This window comes from Benincasa hispida, chromosome 5 (genome assembly GCF_027475165.1).
Source record: "Benincasa hispida cultivar pf3 chromosome 5, pf3_genome.v1.1, whole genome shotgun sequence".
In the NCBI taxonomy this organism is placed as follows: Eukaryota; Viridiplantae; Streptophyta; class Magnoliopsida; order Cucurbitales; family Cucurbitaceae; genus Benincasa; species Benincasa hispida.
Window position 1 is genome coordinate 70,301,038 of NC_143482.1, and position 22,531 is coordinate 70,323,568.

At 35.3% G+C, this 22,531-nt stretch overlaps 1 protein-coding gene across 2 annotated transcripts; it reads left to right on the forward strand.

Moving 5' to 3' along the window:
• The first annotated feature begins 16,270 nt into the window (after positions 1-16,270).
• LOC120069075 (NAC domain-containing protein 76-like) lies at positions 16,271-18,108 on the forward strand. 2 transcript variants are annotated; one of them, XM_090314022.1, is made up of 3 exons: positions 16,271-16,658; positions 16,825-17,096; positions 17,495-18,108. In XM_090314022.1, the coding sequence occupies exons 1-3, from the start codon at positions 16,487-16,489 to the stop codon at positions 18,008-18,010; spliced, it is 960 nt and encodes a 319-aa protein (XP_090170148.1). In that variant the 5' UTR covers positions 16,271-16,486; the 3' UTR covers positions 18,011-18,108. The 2 variants fall into 2 exon arrangements, with proteins under 2 accessions (XP_090170148.1, XP_038876675.1); XM_039020747.2 differs by having other exon boundaries at positions 16,272-16,658; positions 17,489-18,108.
• Positions 18,109-22,531: the final 4,423 nt, after the last annotated feature.

Sequence of the window (22,531 nt, forward strand, 5' to 3'; positions counted from 1 at the left end):
TGGTTCTTTTGAAAAGATGGGAACCCTTATGGTTTCACCTAGCCATATCGACTCATCCAAGGAAGGACCGATGAAATACGATAATTTCTTTGTGCCTTGATAGGGAGGTCATGTCAAGCAATCGACGTTAAAAATTTGCACTTCCTGGACGCAACCAGAGTTTAATTTTTCTTTTTTCTTTTTATTTTATTTGGTTTTATTTTACTTTATTAGGTAGACTTTTATTTTTTTTATTTCCTTTTCTTTATAGTATATAATTTCTTTAAAATTAAAAAAAAAAAAGGAATTCAGAATTAGGACACAGCGTTGCAACGCTACTTCTACCGCGGAACCTCTTCATCTTCTCTTCGATTTTCCCTTTAACTCGAGTCATCTCTTCACTTTTCTTTTAAATTTCTTCAAGATTTTTCACTCTTACCACGATTTCTCCCTTAATTTCCTCTAAATTTTTACTTTTCCCCTTGGATCTATGGTTTATTTCATGGGTTTTTCGACCATTTGAGTTCTAGCTATCTTGTGCATTTTTTTGTTTTGAATTTCTCCTTTTCAAAGGTAAGATTTTTTGCCGTTACCTGTGATTATTGCATATATTTAGTTTATGGTTTAAAGATATTCCATTTTTGCATGATTTTTGCTTGATTCTTAGATGGATTTGAAGATTTGGATGTTGTTGATATTGAATATATATATGAAATTGTTGGATTTTTCTGCATGCAGGTTGAAATTGAGTGTAGTTGTTGAGAGTTGAGGGTGGGTTTTGTGGTTTGAAGTTGTAAAGAGGGGTTGTGAGAGTTATCTAGGAGCCAAAATTTTGTGCGATTACCCTTTTTCTTGAAAATCTATAGAATGGGTCCTAGAAGAGTAGGGAGAAGTGAAGCTAGCACCAGTGGGGCTGATCGTAATCTCAAGGCAATGTTTAAGCATCCTAGCTTTAGTTCCCAGGAAGCCTAGATAGATATCACTACGTTGTTTCTTCTAAGAGGCTAGTTCTATAAAGAGCTTTAACTTTGGAGGCTAACTACTACCCACATATCACTGATGAGATACATGAGCGGGGGTGGGAGTCTTTAGCCAACCGTCCTGGCGAGGTGATTGTTCTCGTAGTTAGGAAATTTTACGCTAACATCAACGAGACTAGGGATTTCTCATTAGTTAGAGGCATTAAGGTCCCCTTGTCATCGTCTCGCATCAACAAAGTCTACGGTTTACGTGACTTCAATGATGAATATGGTGGGTTTTGTTCTCGTCAGTTTTTAGAGAAGGAGGTAATTCAGACCTTGTGTGGTTAAAGCTCTTGATGAGGAGGATATGTTCTTCTCTGGCCAGATCTGGCACGCATTCGTGTACTCTAGATTGATGCCAGTGCTGCGCCTCACAGACGTCACGAATGACCGGGCCAAACTCCTTTACTGTCTTGTCCAGGGGATGTCCATTAATGTTAGGCGAGTCATTAGGGCTTCGATCCGACGTTGTGGATGGTGTTCCACCAACTATAGTCTAGGGCACTCTAGCCTAATTACGGAGTTGTGTCGGAGGTCCAAGGTGGAGATCTCTGACGACGAGAAGAAGATGGGGTATCGTGCACCCATCTGTAGTCTTTGATTGCTTGCCTTCCCCTGAAGAGGAGTAGACCAGCCAGACGATGATGATGATGGAGATGATGGAGAGGATGAGTAGGTTCCTACTACAGTAGAGGAGGAGATCCCCCGTGCTAGTCCCCAAGATCAGTACGATGTTCCAGTAGCAGGGGAGTCCTACGTAGAGCAGGCACCGAAGATGTCCAATGAGGCACTCAGGGTGGCTACTAAGTCGCTAAGAGTGACTCAGAAGACTGCTCATAGAGCAAGGTATATGGAGAGGACGGTGAACTTCATAGCTGAGGAGAACTGTCTCTACTACACCAGCCTCGGTTTTCAGAGTGGACTTCAAAGGGATCCAGATTTTCCTTATTCCGATTGAGGCTTGTTTTATTTTTCCCACCTACTCTAAATTTTTATGTGCCCTCCGTTTTATATTTTTCCTTTTTTTATTTTCTTTATTCTTCTTAGTTTTGTTAACTTCTTTTTTATTTTGTAGGTTTTATTTTGTAGTTTTTCTTTTTTATTTTGTAGGCCTCTCCAGAGCCTAGATTAGTGAAGAGGAGATGCGTTGTTACCACCACCATCCCATGCACGAATAGTTATTAGAGGCGGTTTTCTGTTCCCTTGTTCTTTTTTTTTTTTTTTTTTTTTTTGAGCTATATTAGAAACACATTGGGGATAATGTATAATTTTAAGTTAGAGGTAGGGTACCCTTTGGTTAATTTCTATATTTAGCCTGGGGTCCTTGAGCGTTGTGCTCAGACTATGCTGTGTGCCTTGATTGCCTTGTTAGCTTGTTTGTTCTGTTGTTATCATGATAGTTTATGAAGCACTCTTCCTATAATAAAATTTGCATGAAGGAACGTTAGGACAACATGATCATGATTTTTAGCCCTTTTTTAAAAAAAAAAAAATTCTTGTCACTTGCATCTTTAAGTCATTGCTTTTGCGAAATTAAAGCCTTGCATGCTTAGAATTGGGTTATCTGGTTTGTATTTCTGTTGTCACCCTGAAAGGTCCACCTTTGACTTAGTAGTAGCTATCCTTGTTTCAAAGCAAAACTAGGCGAAGTGGATAAAATAAGGCCTATTGTGTGAAAAAAAAAAAAGAGAAAAGAAAAGAGATAAAAAGAAAGAAAAGAAATTTATTGCAATTCTGGGAAAAAAAATAAAAATGAAGCATATGCTAGCATGTCTGAAAAAAATATAGTGTGCGTGTGTGCATGGATAGAGGTGAAAAGCACTACCTCCGCCATGTCTAGTTAGGGCCCGCGAGAAAAGAGTGATAAGTTCTCGATGGTGGGGTGTGAAAGCTAGCCCTCTAGGTAAAAGAAATACCTTTTATGTTTTGTATGTGTGTGTTTGGCACCCTTGTCTTAGTGTTGTCTTTTTTTTGCAAATATGTTATGTCTAAGGTTGATAACCGAACAAGATTAGAGGGAAAATGGGATGAAGACCTTTTAAAACTCTTCCAGGCTGTGCAAGCTTAACTAGCAAAATTCTAGGCTCACTTATGCATGCATAGACTGAGAATCATTCTTAAACTTGTGCTTCATTGATTGACCATAATTGATTTTCGTTCTTGATCGCAGATTTCATTCTAACTAAATGCTGAATTGGAGTGCTGAGAAGGCCGAAAAGGCTAAAAAAAGTTCTTCCATGGAGGCCGAGGAGAGGCCTTGACTTCTTCCTTTTCCTTTATGTTTTCAGTATCTTAGGTTAGATTTATTTTATTTTCAAATTATGGACGTGTTTTGGAATGTACTTCATTGGTCTATCTATGAATCAATGAGGTAATTTTTCATTAGTTCTTGGATCAAGAGTTCTTGTACTTTAATGAGTTTTCTGTTCAATCTTGTGCTTTAAATTAGAATTGTGTTTTTCATTAGTCTTGCATGATTTAGATTTTCTTTTGTGTGTTGGACTAACGACCCTATCACGATTGCATATCTCAACGAGTTGAATTCAAGCTCGCACGTATCCTTGTAATCGCCCATGCTTTGAATTTACCCTTGTAGTGCAAATTAGATGAGCATGCTTAGGCGTATAGGTTGACCTTGAATCTTTGCATCGCACGTTCAATCTAGCTTTAAAGAATAATTTGATTATTTGAACATGGTTTTCCTGACACTTAGTCAACATAGTTGAATCTTTGTTCTTCATGCATGTGTTTCTAGTTATTTATGGCCACTGAGGACCCAATTACATCTAGGAGCATGTAGGTTAGTTAAGGCACTGTCTTTCCATCCTCAATTACGAATTAGGATGATCAATTTGTTTTGGATTAATAGATTGTCGGCCTTTGTAGAGATTGGTTGATTCATATCAATTGAGTAGCTATGCATGCATAATTTGAATGTATGATGTTTTGTTAGAAAACAATGATTTAATTTACATTGAATGGCTATTTGATCTCAGAATTAATTGAATCCATTACCGGTCCATTTATCCCCTACAATTTCCTTTTTATTGCATGTTTTTAGTTCTCAAATCTAAAACCAAAACCCCGTTTTTATTTTTTTCCACGGTCAAATCTAATAAAAAAGAAATTAATTATTCGCTTCTCTGTGGTTCGACCTCGCACTTACCACTGTTGCTACATTTTAGTAGTAATAGAGTAGTTCGGTGTATTTATAAATTTTTCTTTTGACCAGAATCGAGGCTTATTAATGACGTGAGTATCGGCTTTATTAAAAATCCATCATTATGAACTATTCGGGGTTAATTTGGAGCAATTAGAAGCTAATTTAAGCATCCGGTCTTCAAAAGAACGTGAACGGACGAAAACACCCCTGGATGGAGTGTTGCGCAACACTGAGCGACAGTAGGCAGCATTGCAATGCTACGAATTGAAGATGGAAGCTCGCTGCAATGTAGAGTAGCATTGCAATGCTACCACTTTCCATTTTTGTAGGGTTGCCCGCCAAATTGGTGTCGTTGCTAGGGAAGCCAATTAGTTCTTCTTAGTTAGTTTTTGGTTAAAGTTTCTTTTGCTTTGATTTATTTTCTTTTTGTGTCAGTTAAACGTGGTAGGATTTTTTAATCAATCTTGGACGTCTGAAAGTCAAGTTTCAAATTTTGATGACGAGGTAAGTGGCCTTCGCCACGAGCTTATCAAGTTGACTTCCTTGCTTGGCCACTTGGTGAAAAGGAGGTCGCAGCAAGTAGAGGTGTGTGGGAATTGCCTACTCAAGTGGCATCCCACACAAGCATGCCCGAGGTTGCAGTGGATGCTAGCACCATGTGGATTCACCGAGGAGGGGTATTATGGTCCTTGGGACTACAAGCTTCACCATTCTTGGTGGGGGGAGTTCTTTGACCATGGATACTCAGGATGGCAACAAAGCTATGACGACCAAGATTTCACAGCACCACACCAGTTGACTCATACTCAGTCTCAGGGTCAGGTAAGTGTTTAAAGGCTTTGGTTTTCGAGCTTGCTGACAAAGCTTTTAAGATTGAGCAGGACAATGTCCATAGGTAGCAAGAGTTCGAGCACATCCAGCAGAAGAGTCTTCGCCCTGAGGCCGAGGGTAGGACTGACTTGCAAAGTCTAAGTGACCTTGTTGCTCAACTTGCAACTTCAGTTGGGAGGCCGGACGGGCCATTACCAAACCATACCTTTAATTTTCTAGAGAATTAGAGGCATGAGGTAGTCCATGTCGACATGATGGAGGAGCAGAAACCACTTTCAGGAGATTCGTGCCTAGGTACGACTTTGGAGTTTTCAATTTCTAAACTTGCTAAGTCTCAATAGGATCTTCAAGCTTGGCTGCAAGGATTGATCACCCATGTTATCCAGCTGACTGAGACCATGCAGAGACTTGAGAGCACACTAGAGTAGCCCATCCTTTATACTTCGAAGGCAGAGTCCCTTGCAGAGTGCTACTACTTCAATGGTTATGAGGACGTCACTCCATACTTGACAGTTTGTGAGGTTAAGGAGAATTTCGAACCTATGACAACATCTAAGAGATGGAGTTAGAGGTTGAGGTTAACATGCCTGAGCAGCCCATCGTTTGTACCTCGGAGGCTGAGTTCCTTGCGGAGTGCTACTACTTCAGTGATGAGGAGGACGTCACTCCATGTTTTCCAGTTTGTAAGGTTAAGGAGAATTTAGATCCTAAATCTAACAACATCCAGGTGATAGAGTTAGAGGTCAAAAGATCTCGCCTTATTCTAACTTTTGGTATTTTGTATATACTCGAGTTTTGTTCCCCTAGTCCTCATGAGTCTATTGAGTCTTTTATTTGTTTCGAATCATTTGAGTCGCTTGAGTCTTTTGAGTCTTTCTTTTTGCCTTTTTTGTCATATTCTAAAAAAAACCCAAATTCGACTTGTCTGGTTCTCTTCAGAAGATGAGGAGCCTTATAGTGTTACCAGGCTATATTGATTCATCCAAGAAAGGACCAGAGAAATACAAGAATTTCTATGTATCTTGACAGAAGACAGGTCACATCGAGCAATCGACGTTAAAACTTTGCCCTTTATGGAGGGAGCCAAGTGATAAAATTTACTGCTTTCCTTTATTGCTTTCTAGTTTAACTTCTTGTTTTTCTTTTATAAGATCTTTCCCTCTGTCCTAAAAAGGAGAAGATCAATTTAAGGCAGCCCTCTTACCACCATCTCATGTGCGGAAATGTCCTCAAGGGAGGTTTTCTGTTCCCTTGACACTTTTATTTTATTGGTTTTATATTAGAGACACATTGGGAAGAATGTATCATTTTGAGTGTGTGTGTGTTGTGTGTGGGGGGGGGGGGGGGGGGGGGGGGGGGGGAGGTTATGTTGTGACTATTTGTCCTTGAGCACTGTTCTCAGACGATGTTTATGTGCTTAATTTCCTTACTTGCTCTCTTGCTTAGTTTGTTATGATGAGCAATTGATGACACACCCTTTTTGTGATTAGGTTTGCATGAAACTATGTTAAAGAGCATGTTCATGATTTTTAGCACGTTTTAAAAAAATTTCTTATCTCTCATGCATCTTTAAGTCCCTTGTCCAACGAAGTTAGGTCTTGCATGCTTAGAGTTGTATTATTGTGCTTATATTTTTGTTGTCACCCTGAAAGGCCTAGGTGATACATGTTAAGTGACTGAGATCTCAACCTAGTAATGCATGCCTAAGTTTTTGCCAAACTCTTGTTTTGTATCGTAAAAGCCAAGTGTAGAGTATGTAAAAAGCAAGTTTGTATAAGGCAGAGTGTGTTGTAAAGTAAAAGCAAGTTTGTATGATATTTTTGAAGGGGATTACTCCTCTTTCTTGGGTTATGATTAACCTGGGGCAGCTATGACACTCGTAGTTTCCCTCTGAGCTAAAGTACCCCGAGGAATGAGTAAGCTTCGGCACCTTATTAGAAGACATTGCTCATTGTTGGATGACTCACATGACACCCGTGTGGGCAAGCCAAAACGAAGGTGATGTGTTTAGATAAGGTTTCCTCTTTTGTGTAAACAAAAAAATGAAAAATATATTAAAAGATATAATAATAATAATAATAATCAAAAGTTTGGTTTCCTTAAGTGTGCCTTTACAAAGTTGAGTCTAGGAAGCTTGGCTCTTGAACCTTTGCGCCAGTGTAGGGGAAAACAAATTGAGGGCCCTATAAAACCATTTCGGGCTTTGCGAGCTTAATTAGTAGGACTTTTGACTCACTCATGCATGAAAAGTTTAGAATCATTTTTAAATTTGCTTCATTGATTGATTGTAATTGGATTTCGGTTTTTATTGTAATCGGATTTTATTTTCATTGATTGATTGTAATCGACATCTTCATTGATTGATTGTAATCGGATTGATTGTAATTGAGGGCCCTATAAAACCATTCAGTAGCTACCTATTTTGTGCAAAATAGGGCAGCGTTGCGATGCCATGTATAGTGTTGCAACGCTACAAATTGAAGACAAAAGTGTGCTGCAAGGTAGAGTAGTGTTGCAACGCTACCACTTTCCATTTTTGTAGTGTTGCGCCCACCTTCAGCCTCCAGCCGAATTTCTTCGCTTTAGGTCAGAAAAATGCGCCTAGCATTACACTAATCTTTGAATTAACTTGTAATATGTGACATATAATTATAAGTTAATCCCAATGGAAGCAATAGATTAGTTAGGCAAAAAGGATTGTTCCTATCAAACGAGAGAAAAAACCATATTGATTGTTTAGCTAGACGTTGAAAGTTAAATACTCATCTTAGCGTAATCCCTAGAACTTAATGTGATTTATCAATTTGTGTGGAGCAGATTCGTTTTCTATGCATTTTGATTAATTAGATAATTAGGACTATTGGCTATAATTCCAATCAATTGAGCTAGGCATAAACAAGAATTTTAAGTTCATAAATCGGTTCAATGATCTAAATTACATTAGGTGAATCCATTCCTCTAAACTAAGACATCTCGATTAATTGCGCTTCTATCTTTACTTTTCTTGCACTTTATTTTATGCAATTTCATTTATCAATCCGCACCAATCTTCCCCCCCCCCCCCCCATCTCTTTAACTGAAAATGAGCTTCGATGAACTAATCTTCCGTGCTTCTCTGAGGTTCGACCTCGGACTTGCCACTTGTACTACCAGTTAGTATAAGTAGTTAGTTCGGTGATTTATAAATTTTATTTAAGAAGCGGTCTTTTGGGAGAAACACCATAAGAACGCGCACACCATTTGGCTCCTAAACTCAACTCTATCCTCACCTCAAAGCTTCCTCTTGAGCCCCAAGCCACAACCTTTCGCCAATCAAGGACAAGTATGCGCTCATGCCTCAACCCATGAGCCAATCTTGTCTCTTATGCGCCTATATTGGGTTTTTGGCTTTCCAAAGTGTGACTTCCTTCTAAAGGTTCATCTTATGCTTCCATCTTGCTCCTCCAAGAGTCCCGATGAGAACCTTGGATCCTCCTATGCACCAACCACATCTTCCTATGTGCCAATCTTGCTTCCATACACCAGTCCCTCTTCTTTCTTTCTTCCTTGATCTTTGTTTCCTCCTTCCATGCATATTCTATCTTCTACACTCATGGACTTAGCCATATGCTCTTCTTGCCCTACTTTCCTTCATGGTATGCACCCATCTATGTGCCCATGAAGTCTAGGATGCACTGATTGACTCATCCATGCGTCCAACCCTCCCTTTTTATGGTTTCTTCACTTGTGGTGCTTCAAGACCTTCAACACTTAGTCAATTCTTCCTTCTCAAGAGTCCTCATGCGTTCATCAACTTTTCCCATGCGTTCATGAGGGTACCCATGTGCCCATCATAGCATAGTTCACTCATCTCCCCTCATAGCATAGCTTCCTTTTTGCCTTAGCCATTCGTGGTTGCCATAACACCCTTAAGGATGCTTTTATGTGTCCAAGTCCCTTCTTTTTCTTATGTCGTGGACTCAATCTTTCACCCTTATAGCTTAGCTTGGACTCTTAGCCAAATTTTGAGCTCCTTACTTACTATGCTTCCAACACTTAACAAATTTTATGTTTCCAAAGCATAGTTTAGAGACCTGGCAAAACTTCTCCTCTCAAAGCTTACATTCCAAGCTACTTTCTACCTTTTAAGGAATCCTGTAACGGTGAGGGTATCATAGATAGTCAAAATCTTTTAGTGACATACAAAAGATGATAGATGTCAGCGTCCTCCACAGAAACCCCTCGAGTATGCCCTCTGAATTATGTTTTTCCACCTCTATTTTGGACCCTTTTCACAACAACAACTTACCATGAAATGTCATAGACTTACATCTCAATTTACAAAACAAATGCCCAAAATTACGGGCCCTTACATTGATCGAATCAAAGTAAAAATGTAAATCTAATGCCAAAAACCAAAATTATCTAATTTGAAAACTCACATACATCAAATGAAATAAGCTACTCGTCTTCTTTGTTATATTAAATTCAAAATAAAAATTGAAAGCAAGCATTGCTTTAATACCAATTGAAGGACAACGAAAGCAAATAATCACTTTGTAGGGTTGAAAGATCTAACATAGTAGAATAATATAGGATCATTACTCGTTTTTTATTTAGGAAACATGAAATATCCATATACTGGGAAATGTCAGATACAATACAGAGACCAAAATTAAACAGCCTACTATGAAATTATTGTAGGTTAAGCATGCAATTCAATAATCAACACCACCACAAAGCTATAATCCTATTCTTTGAGAATCTTGAGGAGTTTGTAGGAACCAATAATTATTGGAAGAGAAGGGAGATAATTTTGTTTCTAGAGAGAGAAGAAAAATTCACAAAGTTTTTTGTGTTTTCCAAAATCAATCACCTACCACCTGCAAAACAATATGTTTTGCAGGTTTTGATCAAAGGAGAGAGAGAGAAATGTAGGAGTCATCCCACGTTTATGTTAATTCCTACGTGGGAGTTAACTCTTAACTTAAATCAAATAAACTACTTTAAATTAAATAAATCAATTTAGTTAATTAACTAATTAGTTAATTAATTAATTAGATTAGATTTTAATAAAATCTTATTTGTGATTTAAATGAAACATCTTTTGTATAACATAGTTTTAATTCTCCAACTAAATAACTACCAAACTAAATATCAAGTATTTAATTTAGTCTACATTTGAATTATATTCAATTGTATTTCTCTTATAACTTATAATTTTAATATACATCAAATACACATTAATTTTAACCTATAATTTATCCAATTCACATTAAATTAATATTTGAACTCCTTCAAATATTTAATTATCCCATAAATTAATTTTGAATCATATCCAAAATAAATTTATATTATAAAGTTTAAATAAAATGTAAATGTTATATTATAATGTATCATTTTACATTATATTATTTCCCTAGGTGAATTTGAACATTTCAAACTCAATTCAAGACATAGTTACCCCACTTCCCTTTACGAGCTAGGAAAGAAGCCTCATGGTCTTACAGATTAGAAGCTCCAACCATATGAGATTAATTGGCTAAAATTAACCGAATTAATTAATATTTGTTAACTGTGGGTACACTCCACTAAAGACCCACAACTGCACTTTTCTCACTACAGATATATTTCTATATCCAAAGATATGGATCAATGATAACAATTAGTCCTTCACGAGTGTCCGTATCACCAGTTGGGTCAAATTACTATTTTACCCCTAAGTTACCTATGTATCCTTAAGTATCAATTCTCCTATAATGAACAATCTGTTTATGGTCCAATCATTAAACAGAAACTCCTCTCGGGCCAGTGAGAGGGCAAGACCCTTTCTTCAAGTCCCGGAGATATCACGTAAGGGAACACTCATCTACTTACCCTAAAGTCGAGAAGGAGCGAGATCCATCTTGTATTTTATTATGTTCCTAGCTCTCTCCCAGCCTTGCCCAAAATGGTAGATTTATTGAGTCGGCGAACTGGCCACTCTCATCCATACAAATCAAAGGACAATCCCTCGTGAACATAAATTCTTAATACACTCAGGATTAAGACTAAGTTACCTAGGTCATCCTATTGAAATAGAAACCTAACTAGTCAACGATGTCACATCTAGTGGTTACTATTTCAAGGTCCGATATTACGCAAACTCATTGCATAAGATACCCTTACTCACATGTCACCTACATGAATGGGTTGGATCATTATGCTTATATAAATACAAAGTGGGTCATATCCATAGTGTCACCAATATAAGGTACCAAGCCTTATCCCTATATTATAGACCCTTTAGGTTGTATCTTGAACATTGATCCATGTATGTCTCCACATACAGTTCAAGACTTATAAGCGAAGGAACTGTGAAGTTCGATTGCAGAAGCGGGATCGGGTTAGAGATCTGAATTTACCCTTGAAGCCAAAACCTTCTTCACGATCTCCTATCCACGAACGATCACAAACAAGAAACTACAATGGCCATTACCACAAGATCTTCCTCTATATTCTCTGTAGGGAATAAAGTTATAAGAGGAGTGGGCTCTGTGTATTTTGGAAGAGAAAGAGAGTTTTTTAGGAGAGAATTTCTTTTTGTGTATCTAGTGGGAAAAAACAGAGATCCACCACACTCTATGTGAGAAACTGGAGAGAAGAAGATCATCTCCTGGTAACCTCCACTCACACGTTTGATGAGAGAAAATTAAGAGGAGGGAATTACAACTCCCTTCCTTTTAATTTTGAAATTTAAATTAAATAAAAATAAATTTAATTTCATCAGTAAATAAATAAATAAATATATGTGTGTGTGTGTGTGTGTGTGTGTGATATCAAATATAATATATAACCTATAGCTTATATTGTATCAAATACATTATAACCTGTAGTTTTACTTTTCTTATACATGTATGGTATTTAATATAAATCGTATTTATACTAAATTTAATTGTGTGAATCTCATTCACATAGTTAATATTTGAATCATATTCAAATATTTAATTCCTCTCAAATAAACTTTATTAGAATATATCAAATATATTATATTAATTATATCATATATAATTAAGTTAAATTAATTGTATCACATATATAATTCCCTCAATTAATTTGAACAATTCAAGTTAATCCAAAATTAATTCTCAATAACCCTATTGAGCTACAGAGGGGACGTTATGAATCTATAGATTGAAGGTCCAATGGTACTTGAATAATTAATTAAACTACTTTAATTAAATTATTCAACATCCATTAAATACTGGTCACTCCACTAAAGACCGATAGCTACGCTATTCGCAATATAGATATATTTCTATGTTCATTGGATATAATCAATCAACGGTATGATGACCCTTCACAAATTGCTCGTAAGTACAATGGCCAAAATTACTATTTTGCCCCTGTACTTACATCTAACTCCTTAAGCACAACTGATCCCTCAAATGAACAATAAGTCATAGTCCAACTAAGACCAAACCCCTCTTGAGCCAAGAGAGAGTGTGGCGCTACATTGTTCAAGCGTCAAAATCAGCCCTTAAAGGGGCAATTTATCTACTTACCCTAACATTAAGGAAGAAGTGAATTCCGTTTGTGCAGTTGTGTTCCCAACTCCCCCAATCAGATGAATCCCCAAAATTGTAGGCTTATTGAGTCGATGATCTGGCAACTCTCACCCATACAAATCAAAGGATCGTTTTCATAGGCAGAAGTTCACAACTCACTCAGAATTTAGGTTATGTCACCTATGGTCATCCTGGTGAAATGTAAGTCTCTATTATTAACGGTGTTATATAATGAGACTATTCATTTTGTGGTTCGAACTTATACAAACTCCTTTGTATAGAATACCCCCACTCACATGTCTCTATATGAGTGATTAGGATCAGATCATTTGTAGCACTTTACAATAATTGCAACATCTAAAAAGTAGATTGTATTCATAGTGTTACTAGGATAAGGTATCTAGCCTTATCCATCTACTACAGATCATTTAGATTATCACTTAAATATGATTCACTTGTATTTCTCTACATAAATGTTTAAGCTACAGAAGATAACCTTGGATGTTAGTTTATTAGTTTTGTGGTTTATAATGCTTACTAAATGAATAAAATATCTCATATTTTATTAAATAAATAAAATTGTTTATACATTATAATTACAAACTACAAGACCCATGATATTTAGGGCATCGATCCCAATAATGAGACAGTTGGGGATGTTAGTTTATTAGATCTAGGGTTATTAAGACAAAATGAATACAATACAAACAATAACACTTATTGAAATAACATTGATAACTCTTTGTTAATGATGGTCAATTATTTACATTTATTATCAACGAGTTTTCGGGCATAAAACTCAACATAATTTGCTTTCCATCTTGTTTGGAAATTGCAACACAGAAAAGAAAAAATTCACATTCATAATGTAATAATAGGTTAAGCATCAAAATAAATACAGAGAAGAAGGAACTTTACCTTTGAAGAACCTTTCTTCAATTTCCTCAATTCTATCTTCTTCCTCAACAAAAAAATATCCATGTACAACATCAGGATCTCCTCTTCTTTGCAATGTGATACCTCCATAAGGTCTTTCACGCTATTCTCTAGCCAGGAGCCGATTTGTAGGAACATCCTTTTGAAAGTAACATGGAATCTTTGTGTTAGAGAGTTTTTCTACAGAGAACCGAGGAGAGGGAGATAGGTAGTTCTACCAAAACCCACCCACATCACAAAAAACTTATTTCTTTGTCCATTTAATCGTAATCACACCACTCACCTCCACTCCCCTTCATTAAGGGAAGTTATTAATTTTCATTAAATGATATTTAAAATAAATAATGTGATTTAGTTGAATAAATATTTGAATCTTATTCAAATATTTATTTCTCTCATAACCTATAGCTCTAATATGTCATTTATATTAGATTTAATCTATAGTTTAAATATGAATCTTATTCATATTAATTTAATATTTGAATCATATTCAAATACATTAAATCTTCTTTCTATATTATATAGTTTGATTTTCAATCTTATTTAAAATTAACTTTATATTACAATGTATCTATATACATTATATCAATTGTATCATATACAATTAATGTGTATCCCTTAAACAATTTAAACATTTAAAATTCTTTCAAAACTTATTGGTTCTTGTTAATCCTTAGTGAGTTAGCAAGGCGACCTAATGGACCTATAGTTATAAGCTCCAAGGATCTGAGATTAATTAATTAAATTTTTTATTTAAATTAATCAACATTCATTAACTATGATGCACTCCACTAAAGACCCATAGTTGCACTCTTATAAACTGTAGAATATTTCGTGTCCATGGATTTAACCATTACAAGTATTGATCCTTCACGAGCTATTCATAATTACAGTTAGGTCAAATTACCATTTTACCTCTATAATTACCTCTTACTCCTTAAGTACCACTGACCCTCTAATGAATAATCTGTTTATCGTCTTATCATAAATCAAGTCCCTAATCCGGCCAATGAGAGAGTGGGGACCCATTGTTCAAGACTAGGACTAAGCACTTAAGGGAACTACTCATCTATTTATCCTAAGATAAGAATGAGTGAATTCCATCTTGTGTAGCTATGTTCTCGACTCCCTATTTGGTCAAGACTCCAAAATGATAGGTTTATTGAGTCAGTGACTCGGACCACTTTCACCTATAAAAATCAAAGGAGGAGCCTGCTGGAGTTCATAACTCACTCAGAAATGAGATCAAGTTATTTATGGTCATCCTCTGAAATATTAATGTCTTCAGTCAACAGTGTTACAAAGAGAGATTTATATTTCACGATCTAGTCTTATACAAACTCTTTGTATAGGATACTCTCACTTACATGTCTCCCATGAATGAATTTAGATGTCATCATTTGTAACAAGTGGGTCATATCCATAGTGTTACCAAGATAAGACACTCAACCTTATTCATATACTATAAACCCTTATTATTACTTGAACATGATCCACTTGTATGTCAACTACATATTGTTCATGTCTCATGAAATAACTTTGAATTTTTACTGTAATCAGTTCATTATTGCATAAATTAAATTAATTAATATAATAAATAATTAATTAATTACGAGGCTTTAAAACACAAATCCCAACAAAAGTCAATTGAGTTGTCTTGACTAGATTTTGCCATCAACAATATGTACGAGTATTTGCTGATTGATAGATTTGGTCTACAAAATGGTAAATTTGGTATATCAATCGATAAATTTATCAGTCAAAATGTTATTCTTGCAACTACCACATTTTTAATGCAAATTTAGAGTTCAACAAAAAAAATTATTATAGTTGTAAATATAAAATAGTACATATTGGATATTTTGTTATTCCTAGCTCATCAATAACACAAAGGTTACTAATAAGTAATCTTTAAAGAATAAAGCCTAATGGAAATTTTAAAATAATTTAGATTCAATTAAGTTGAAACTAAAGTTTTCTTTTCTTTTTGATAATATGTGGGGTGGGAGAATCGAACCGACTTTGAGATTGGTAGTATAAATATTATGTCAGTTGAGTTATGCTCATTTTGATAGTTGAAAGTAAAATTAAAAATATTAAAACATGTTTATTATTTTTTTTTAATAAACATATGAGAGCGAGAGATTGAATATTCAAACCTTTTCATTTTTTGTACCTAGATATAATTTCTTTTAGCTCAATGTTATCGGGTATTTTTTATATGATATATATGGTAGAATGCATAAATCAAAATTCTAACTTTGAGATGGATAATACAAATTTTACATTAGTTGAGTCAGGTTGATTTTAGCACATTATTTGTTCTTAATTTCTTAGGTTTTGCTTGATAATTATTTAATATTTTTATTTTTAGAATTTGGCCAAACATTCAACTTTTTTTACTTAAGAAAAGTGTAAACTATTATAAGAAACGACCAAAAATGAAAAATCAAATGATATAATCATTAGCATCTTAATATAGTTTTTTTTTTTCTTTTTCTTTTTTCTTTTTAAAGAAAAATAGAGAGATAATCCATAGAGGAGGGGGTGAAGGGGACGAAAGAAAAGGCCAATTATATTAAACTATTAAATTGACAGTTGTGCAGATTTTCTTCATGTTTTTTGGGCTTAAGGTCCCCCGTTCAACAGACATTTTACGAAAAGGCTGTTCGTACTCTAATCATATTCTTCTAATACGATTGAAGAGAAAATAAAATAATGGGCGTCGGAAATTTTGTAATAATTAATTATCCTTTATTTCTGTGCCCATCTTTGATCGGTTGTCAGTCAATCTTAACCTTTGCGCTAACATCTGATCGCTCTCTCCCTCACTCTTTTTAAATTCACGTCGTGCCGTTGAAGGCAACTTCATTCTCAATACGAATCCTAAATTTACTTTATCCCCTTCAGACTTTCACCTTTTGTCTTCTCTCTTCTCTTCTACTCTTTTCTTCTTTCTCCCCAGACTGAACACACAACCAGGTTTGCCCTACTTTCTGTGTTCCATTTTACGCAAAGATCAAGGGACGATGATGCCCGAAAATGGACAACAATTTAGTGTTCCACCAGGCTTTCGATTCCATCCAACCGATGAGGAGCTTCTTTATTACTATCTTAGGAAGAAGGTTTCGTATGAAGCCATTGAGCTTGATGTTATCAGGGAAGTGGATTTAAACAAACTAGAGCCTTGGGACCTCAAAGGTTATCTCTATTGATTATTAGTTATTATTATTGATTATTATTGGTTCCCTGTTGATTTGGGTTAGTAGATTCATTTGCATGCACATCTACACGTTCTTGTAAATACATATATCTAAATCTAAACAAACGATAACAATAGTGTAAGTTAATTTTTTTGGTTTTTCAGATAAATGTAGAATTGGATCTGGGCATCAAAACGAGTGGTATTTCTTTAGCCATAAGGACAAAAAATATCCAACTGGAACTCGAACGAATAGAGCAACCAGTGCTGGATTTTGGAAGGCTACAGGGAGGGACAAAACCATTCACATGGGCAATTGCAATTCCAAAAGGATTGGCATGAGGAAGACACTGGTTTTCTACACAGGTCGTGCTCCTCATGGCCAAAAGACTGATTGGATCATGCATGAATACCGTCTTGAAGATGACAATCCCGAGGTTCAGATATAGTAATAATAACAATAATAATAATAATAATCACCCATGTTTCCTTCCCTAGATTTAGACGATAATAAATTTCATATTTTATAACCTTTTTGAAAGTATTAATCAATTTTTGAAAATTTAGCTTGCCTACATGTGTATATATATCCAATTTCTTACTTTAACCGGTTCTTGATTTTCTTTTTTTTTTAAAAAAAAAAAAATACTTAACTAAGAATTTAAGTGTCTCTTTGACATAAACGAAAACTATATTAAAGTAATTCGAGGAAATAAACATAAATTTCAAAAATTAAATACTAAAAACAAAATTAATAGTGATCTCCGTTGCATTTAACTTGTGAAGTGGTTTTTTTCTTTTGTTTCCCTTCTTCTTAATTGATCTATAGGTGCAGGAAGATGGGTGGGTGGTGTGCAGAGTTTTCAAGAAGAAAAGTCAGAAGGCAGAGGTTCCGCAAGAGCAGCGGTTAGATTACTATACGCATACGAAGCTAGGTGGCAGTTCTGCTTCCGCCGTGGGTACAGACATGGGAGAGCCAAAAAACAATAATAATTATCATATGCAAGAGCCCCATAATAATGATTATAGCTTTGATGGTAGCATGCAGCTGCCACAGCTGTTTAGTCCAGAGTCGTCAGTTCCAACACCTATATCTTTAAACGCCGCCGCTGTAGAGTGTCCTCAAAATATCTGGAGGCTAAGTTACGGGGTGGTGCAACATGAGCGGTTGAACAGTACTGATTGGTCATTCTTGAATAGGCTGCTTGCTTTGGATCAACAATCCCGTTCCAAATCTACACTTTCAGATGACCTTACTATGGGACATCCCAACTCTACAAAGCTTTCATTTCCATTTCCTTATCCTTATCCTCTTGCCTCTGGTGCCGACTTTATCAAATTCTCCATGTAGGCCTACGGATTTCTCCTTTTTTACTTTTTTTTTTTTTTTTTCCAGTTTAAGAATATGTGTAGTCATTCTATACCTTAATCGATTGAGCTTTTCTGGAATTTCGTATATTCTATTTTCAATACTTGAGAATGGATTGTTTTTAAATGGTCAATTTAGTCTTTAATATACTCTATTGAAATATAATGGAGCAATTGCAAGAATAGCGGAAAAAATTCTTTAATTTATAAATATAGCAATAGTTTTTCAAAATTTGTAAATATAGTAAAAAGATATTGAAACGAATTTTCGTTTTTCATTATTCCAAATTTATTCCTATTGTTGTGTCAATATATACATCAATAATACATCTAATATACTTTATATATGATATATTGCTCATCTGATATCTTGTATATTTGGTATATCGGTTGACTAATATACTAAATATAAAATATATGTCATACAATTGATATATCAAAATTACTGATGTGTCGTAGAAGTCAACAATTACTTGTAAATTTGCTATTATTCGTGACTAATATACAAATTATAAAGTTTATAACTTATATACAATGGATATCCCAAAATTTATGATTCATAAATCATATTTATCAGTTAAGAAATGTTTGTGCTTTTATGGACTTAATTTCAATTTTCGTCTATTGTAGAATATTATTTTTCTAGTATAATATTATTATTTTATAATGGTTCAATTCATTATATTGATAATTATTTTGAATGAATGTTGATAAATTATTAATATACACCTGAAATTAAATTTTAAACATGTATATTATTTGTTAACAATAATTCTCCCCAAAATCTGACAACAACACAACACACACCATCACCAGCTCAATGTCAATCAACAAAAATATATGGAAATTTTGAGAAATGAGCTCCTCAATCACAGAAAATAGATGGGCAATTAAATAAACATTAAAGCAAAATTAATGTCATGTCCACCTGATTTGCATTGCCTCTTTGTGTGGAATCAAGCCAAGGTCAATCCCTCAAATTGCTCTTGACAGCACTAAAAACTACCATATAAACCATCAAAATGAGCAACTCATTCATGAATGATTCATTGAATCATTGGACCATTGGAGCTTTTATTGTAGACATATTTTCTACTTATATTCCTTTCTTGTAAAATGACACTTAAAGCACCGTGCATCACATGTATCTAAAACGTATGACTCTCTGTATAATGAAAATAGAGTTGGCAATGGGGCGGGGTGGGACCGAAGAACCCTGCCAGAGATGTACTCTCCGTTACCGTCTTCGCGGAGATTTTTAATCCCCGTCCCCGTCTCATTCCCCGTTTTGAGAAGTCGGGGTCGGGGATGGGAAATCCCTATTTGGGGATCGGGTCCCGCAGGGAAAAATTCCCCACCCATTAGTTTTTCTTTTTAATTTTTTTTTATTTAAAATCAATAATTTTTTGTATTTCTATTGAAATGATACATTTTTTAGATAACAAGTTAGTATTATTATTGTTTTATTTAGTTTAATAAAATATTTTAACATTTCTTTATATTAAAATTTAATAAAAAGTTAAAGTTAATTATATTATGAAATAAAAATTTAAAAATAAAATTAAAAATAAAATAAAAACAATAGCTTTAAGCTACTGTTATATATATATATATATATATATATATGTATGTATATATATATTCGGGGTGGGGATATGCTCCTGCCCTGTCCCCGGTCAAACTGGGGATTCCCCATCCCGATCGGGACAAGTCCTTGCGGAGATTTTTGTCAACCCTAAATGAAAGCATGAACAAACTGGGGAATGAGATTTAGCTTTATAATACACTTGGAGTTTATAATTTATTTTATTACTGATATACTTTGAACAAATATATTTTTAAAAAGTATTATATATTATTAAGGAAAATTATTTTAAATAACAAAACTGTTGAAAATATTTACAAATAATAGCAACATACCATAGTCTACCTGTGATAGACCGAGATAGACTACTATCGATATCTATCATAACACAAATAGATATAGATAGTAGTCTGTTGTGGTCTATCGCAGATAGACTGTGATATTATGCTATTACTTATAAATATTTTGACTCATTTTTCTATATTTGAAAATAGCCCATATATTAATGATACACAAACATTTTATACTTGAAATGAATTTTGAGTTAATGTTAGTATGATACTATTACATCAATGTAATACTTAAAATTTTATGTAGAAGAAATGTTGATATACTACTGATACACTAATGATATACTTGAACTCACGTTGATACAATACTGATAAACTAATTTTTACTTTAAAAATGAGTTTTGAATAAATGTTTAATTATAATTATTCATGTACAAATAATATAGATACTTGAAATTGAATTTTAAATGAGTATTAACTTTATGTAGAGACATAAAAGAGAACCAATTTTTGGTATATAGCCATAAAGGTCTATAAGTATATGGATGAAATTGGGTATCTCATCCTGGAGACACTATGGATGCGACCTACTTTGTATAAATTGATACAAACGATGTGATCCTGAAATCGTTCATCAGACATACGAGTAGAGGCATCCTATGCAAAAGACGTTTGCATAAGATTGAACCACGAAATAGTCACTTTTCTTTATAACGACCGTTTACTGCTAATACTGACTATTTCAATTCGATGACCTAGGATAACTCGATCTTAATCCGGAGCTAACTATGAACTCCTGTTTATTTGAAATTGTCCTTTGATTCGCATAGGTGAGAGTAGTTAAACAACTGCTCAATAAGCCTTCCATTTTGAGGACAAACTGGATAGATAGTTGGGGACATAGTCCTACAAGATGGAATTCACTCCTACCTATTTTAGGGTTAGTAGATAGTGTCACACTCCCTCCCAGATTAACCTCTTAACTTAGAAAGAGATATGATTGCAGCAGTTACCAATCCTTTTGTTGGCACTTACTACCTACTAACTTGCTTAACCTATTAGAAACCCTAACAAGGATCATAAGAATAAGCATACATTATTCATTAGAACTTACATAGCAAAACATGCTTCATTTTCAAGCTAGTAGGCAGTAAGTGCCAACAAAAGGGTTGGTAACTGCTGTGGTCATATCTTCTTCTAGGTGAAGAGGTTAATCTAGGAGGGGGTGTGACAAGTTGGTATCAGAGCATAAGAATTTTGGAGAAAGAGAGAGTTCATGCATTAAATTAGGTCCCTAAAGTGAGTCTCTAACATGTGTACTTATTAAATAGGTAAAGATGCCGAGAAGAAATGGCAGGCTGAGCAAGCAGACAGAGGAGGGGAATGCTGACCCTACCAATAGAGGTCCTGAAGTTAGAAAGGACTCAGACCCAAAAGGGAAGAGAGTCAGAGAACCAATAGTACAAGAGACGACTTCAAAGAGTGAGTCGAGTACCCCACAAGTGGTAACAGATTCTCAGCTAGAGGATAGAGTATTAGGATCACTCAAAGGCTAGCTGCGAGTGTAGGATAAGTTCAAGCAGAACCAGAAAAGAAATATGGCATCGAGAGGCTGAAAGCCTTAGGTGCAACGACATTTGATGAAGCTACAGATCCAGCAAATGCTGAGGTCTGGTTGAACTTGATTGAAAAGTGTTTTAGTGTTATGAGATGCCCTGAGGACTGCAAGGTCGGATTAGCAGTGTTCTTGCTACAGAAAGAAGCCGAGAAATTGTGGAAGGTGATAAAGGCCAGGAGTAGTTCAGAGGCTATGTCTTGGCCAAAGTTCAAGAAAGTATTTGAAGATAAGTTTTACTCGAGTTCTTTCAGGGAAGCGAAGAGAGATGAGTTTCTCAGGCTAGTTTAGGGATTGATGACGGTCGTTGAGTATAAGCAGAGATTCACAGAGTTATCCCAGTATTCTCTCTCGATCATTGTGGAAAAGAATGAGAGATGTAGAAGATTTGAGAACGGCCTGAGGAAGGAGATACGTACTCCAGTTACTTCTATAGCTAATTAGGTGGACTTCACTCAGTTAGTTGAGACAACTATCAGAGTAAAGTGGAGTTTAGCTGATGTAGACTAACCCCAGAAAGGCAAGGAGGAACAACACATGACCCTAGCAGAAACAAGAGGTAATAGTTTTACACCCCCATTCTTTGGATAGTCAAGTATGAGAAATCAGGGAGGAGGGAGCCAACAAGGTTCGAGCAAGAAGAGATCAAGACCTACAGCTGGGTTAGTTAGTAGATCAATAATAGGTCGTACTAGTAAGTCAGTAGCTAGTACAGGTAGGAAGTCATTGTGCGCGAGTTGTGGTAAGCATCATACAAATACATGTTATAGTGGTATAAATGTTTATTTCCAGTGTGGACAGGCAGGACATTTCAAGAGAGATTGTCCCCAGGTAGCTCGTGAGGCCCATAACGAACAGAGAGTAATTTCTCAGACTGTAGACCAACCTAGAGGAACTGAAGCCAAAGGTGAGGGATCCAGTGCAGCTAAGCAGAAAGGGATAACAGAACGACCCCAACAGTAGGGTAGAGTGTACGCAGTAACCCACCAGGAAGCTGAGGAGTTTCCAGATGTC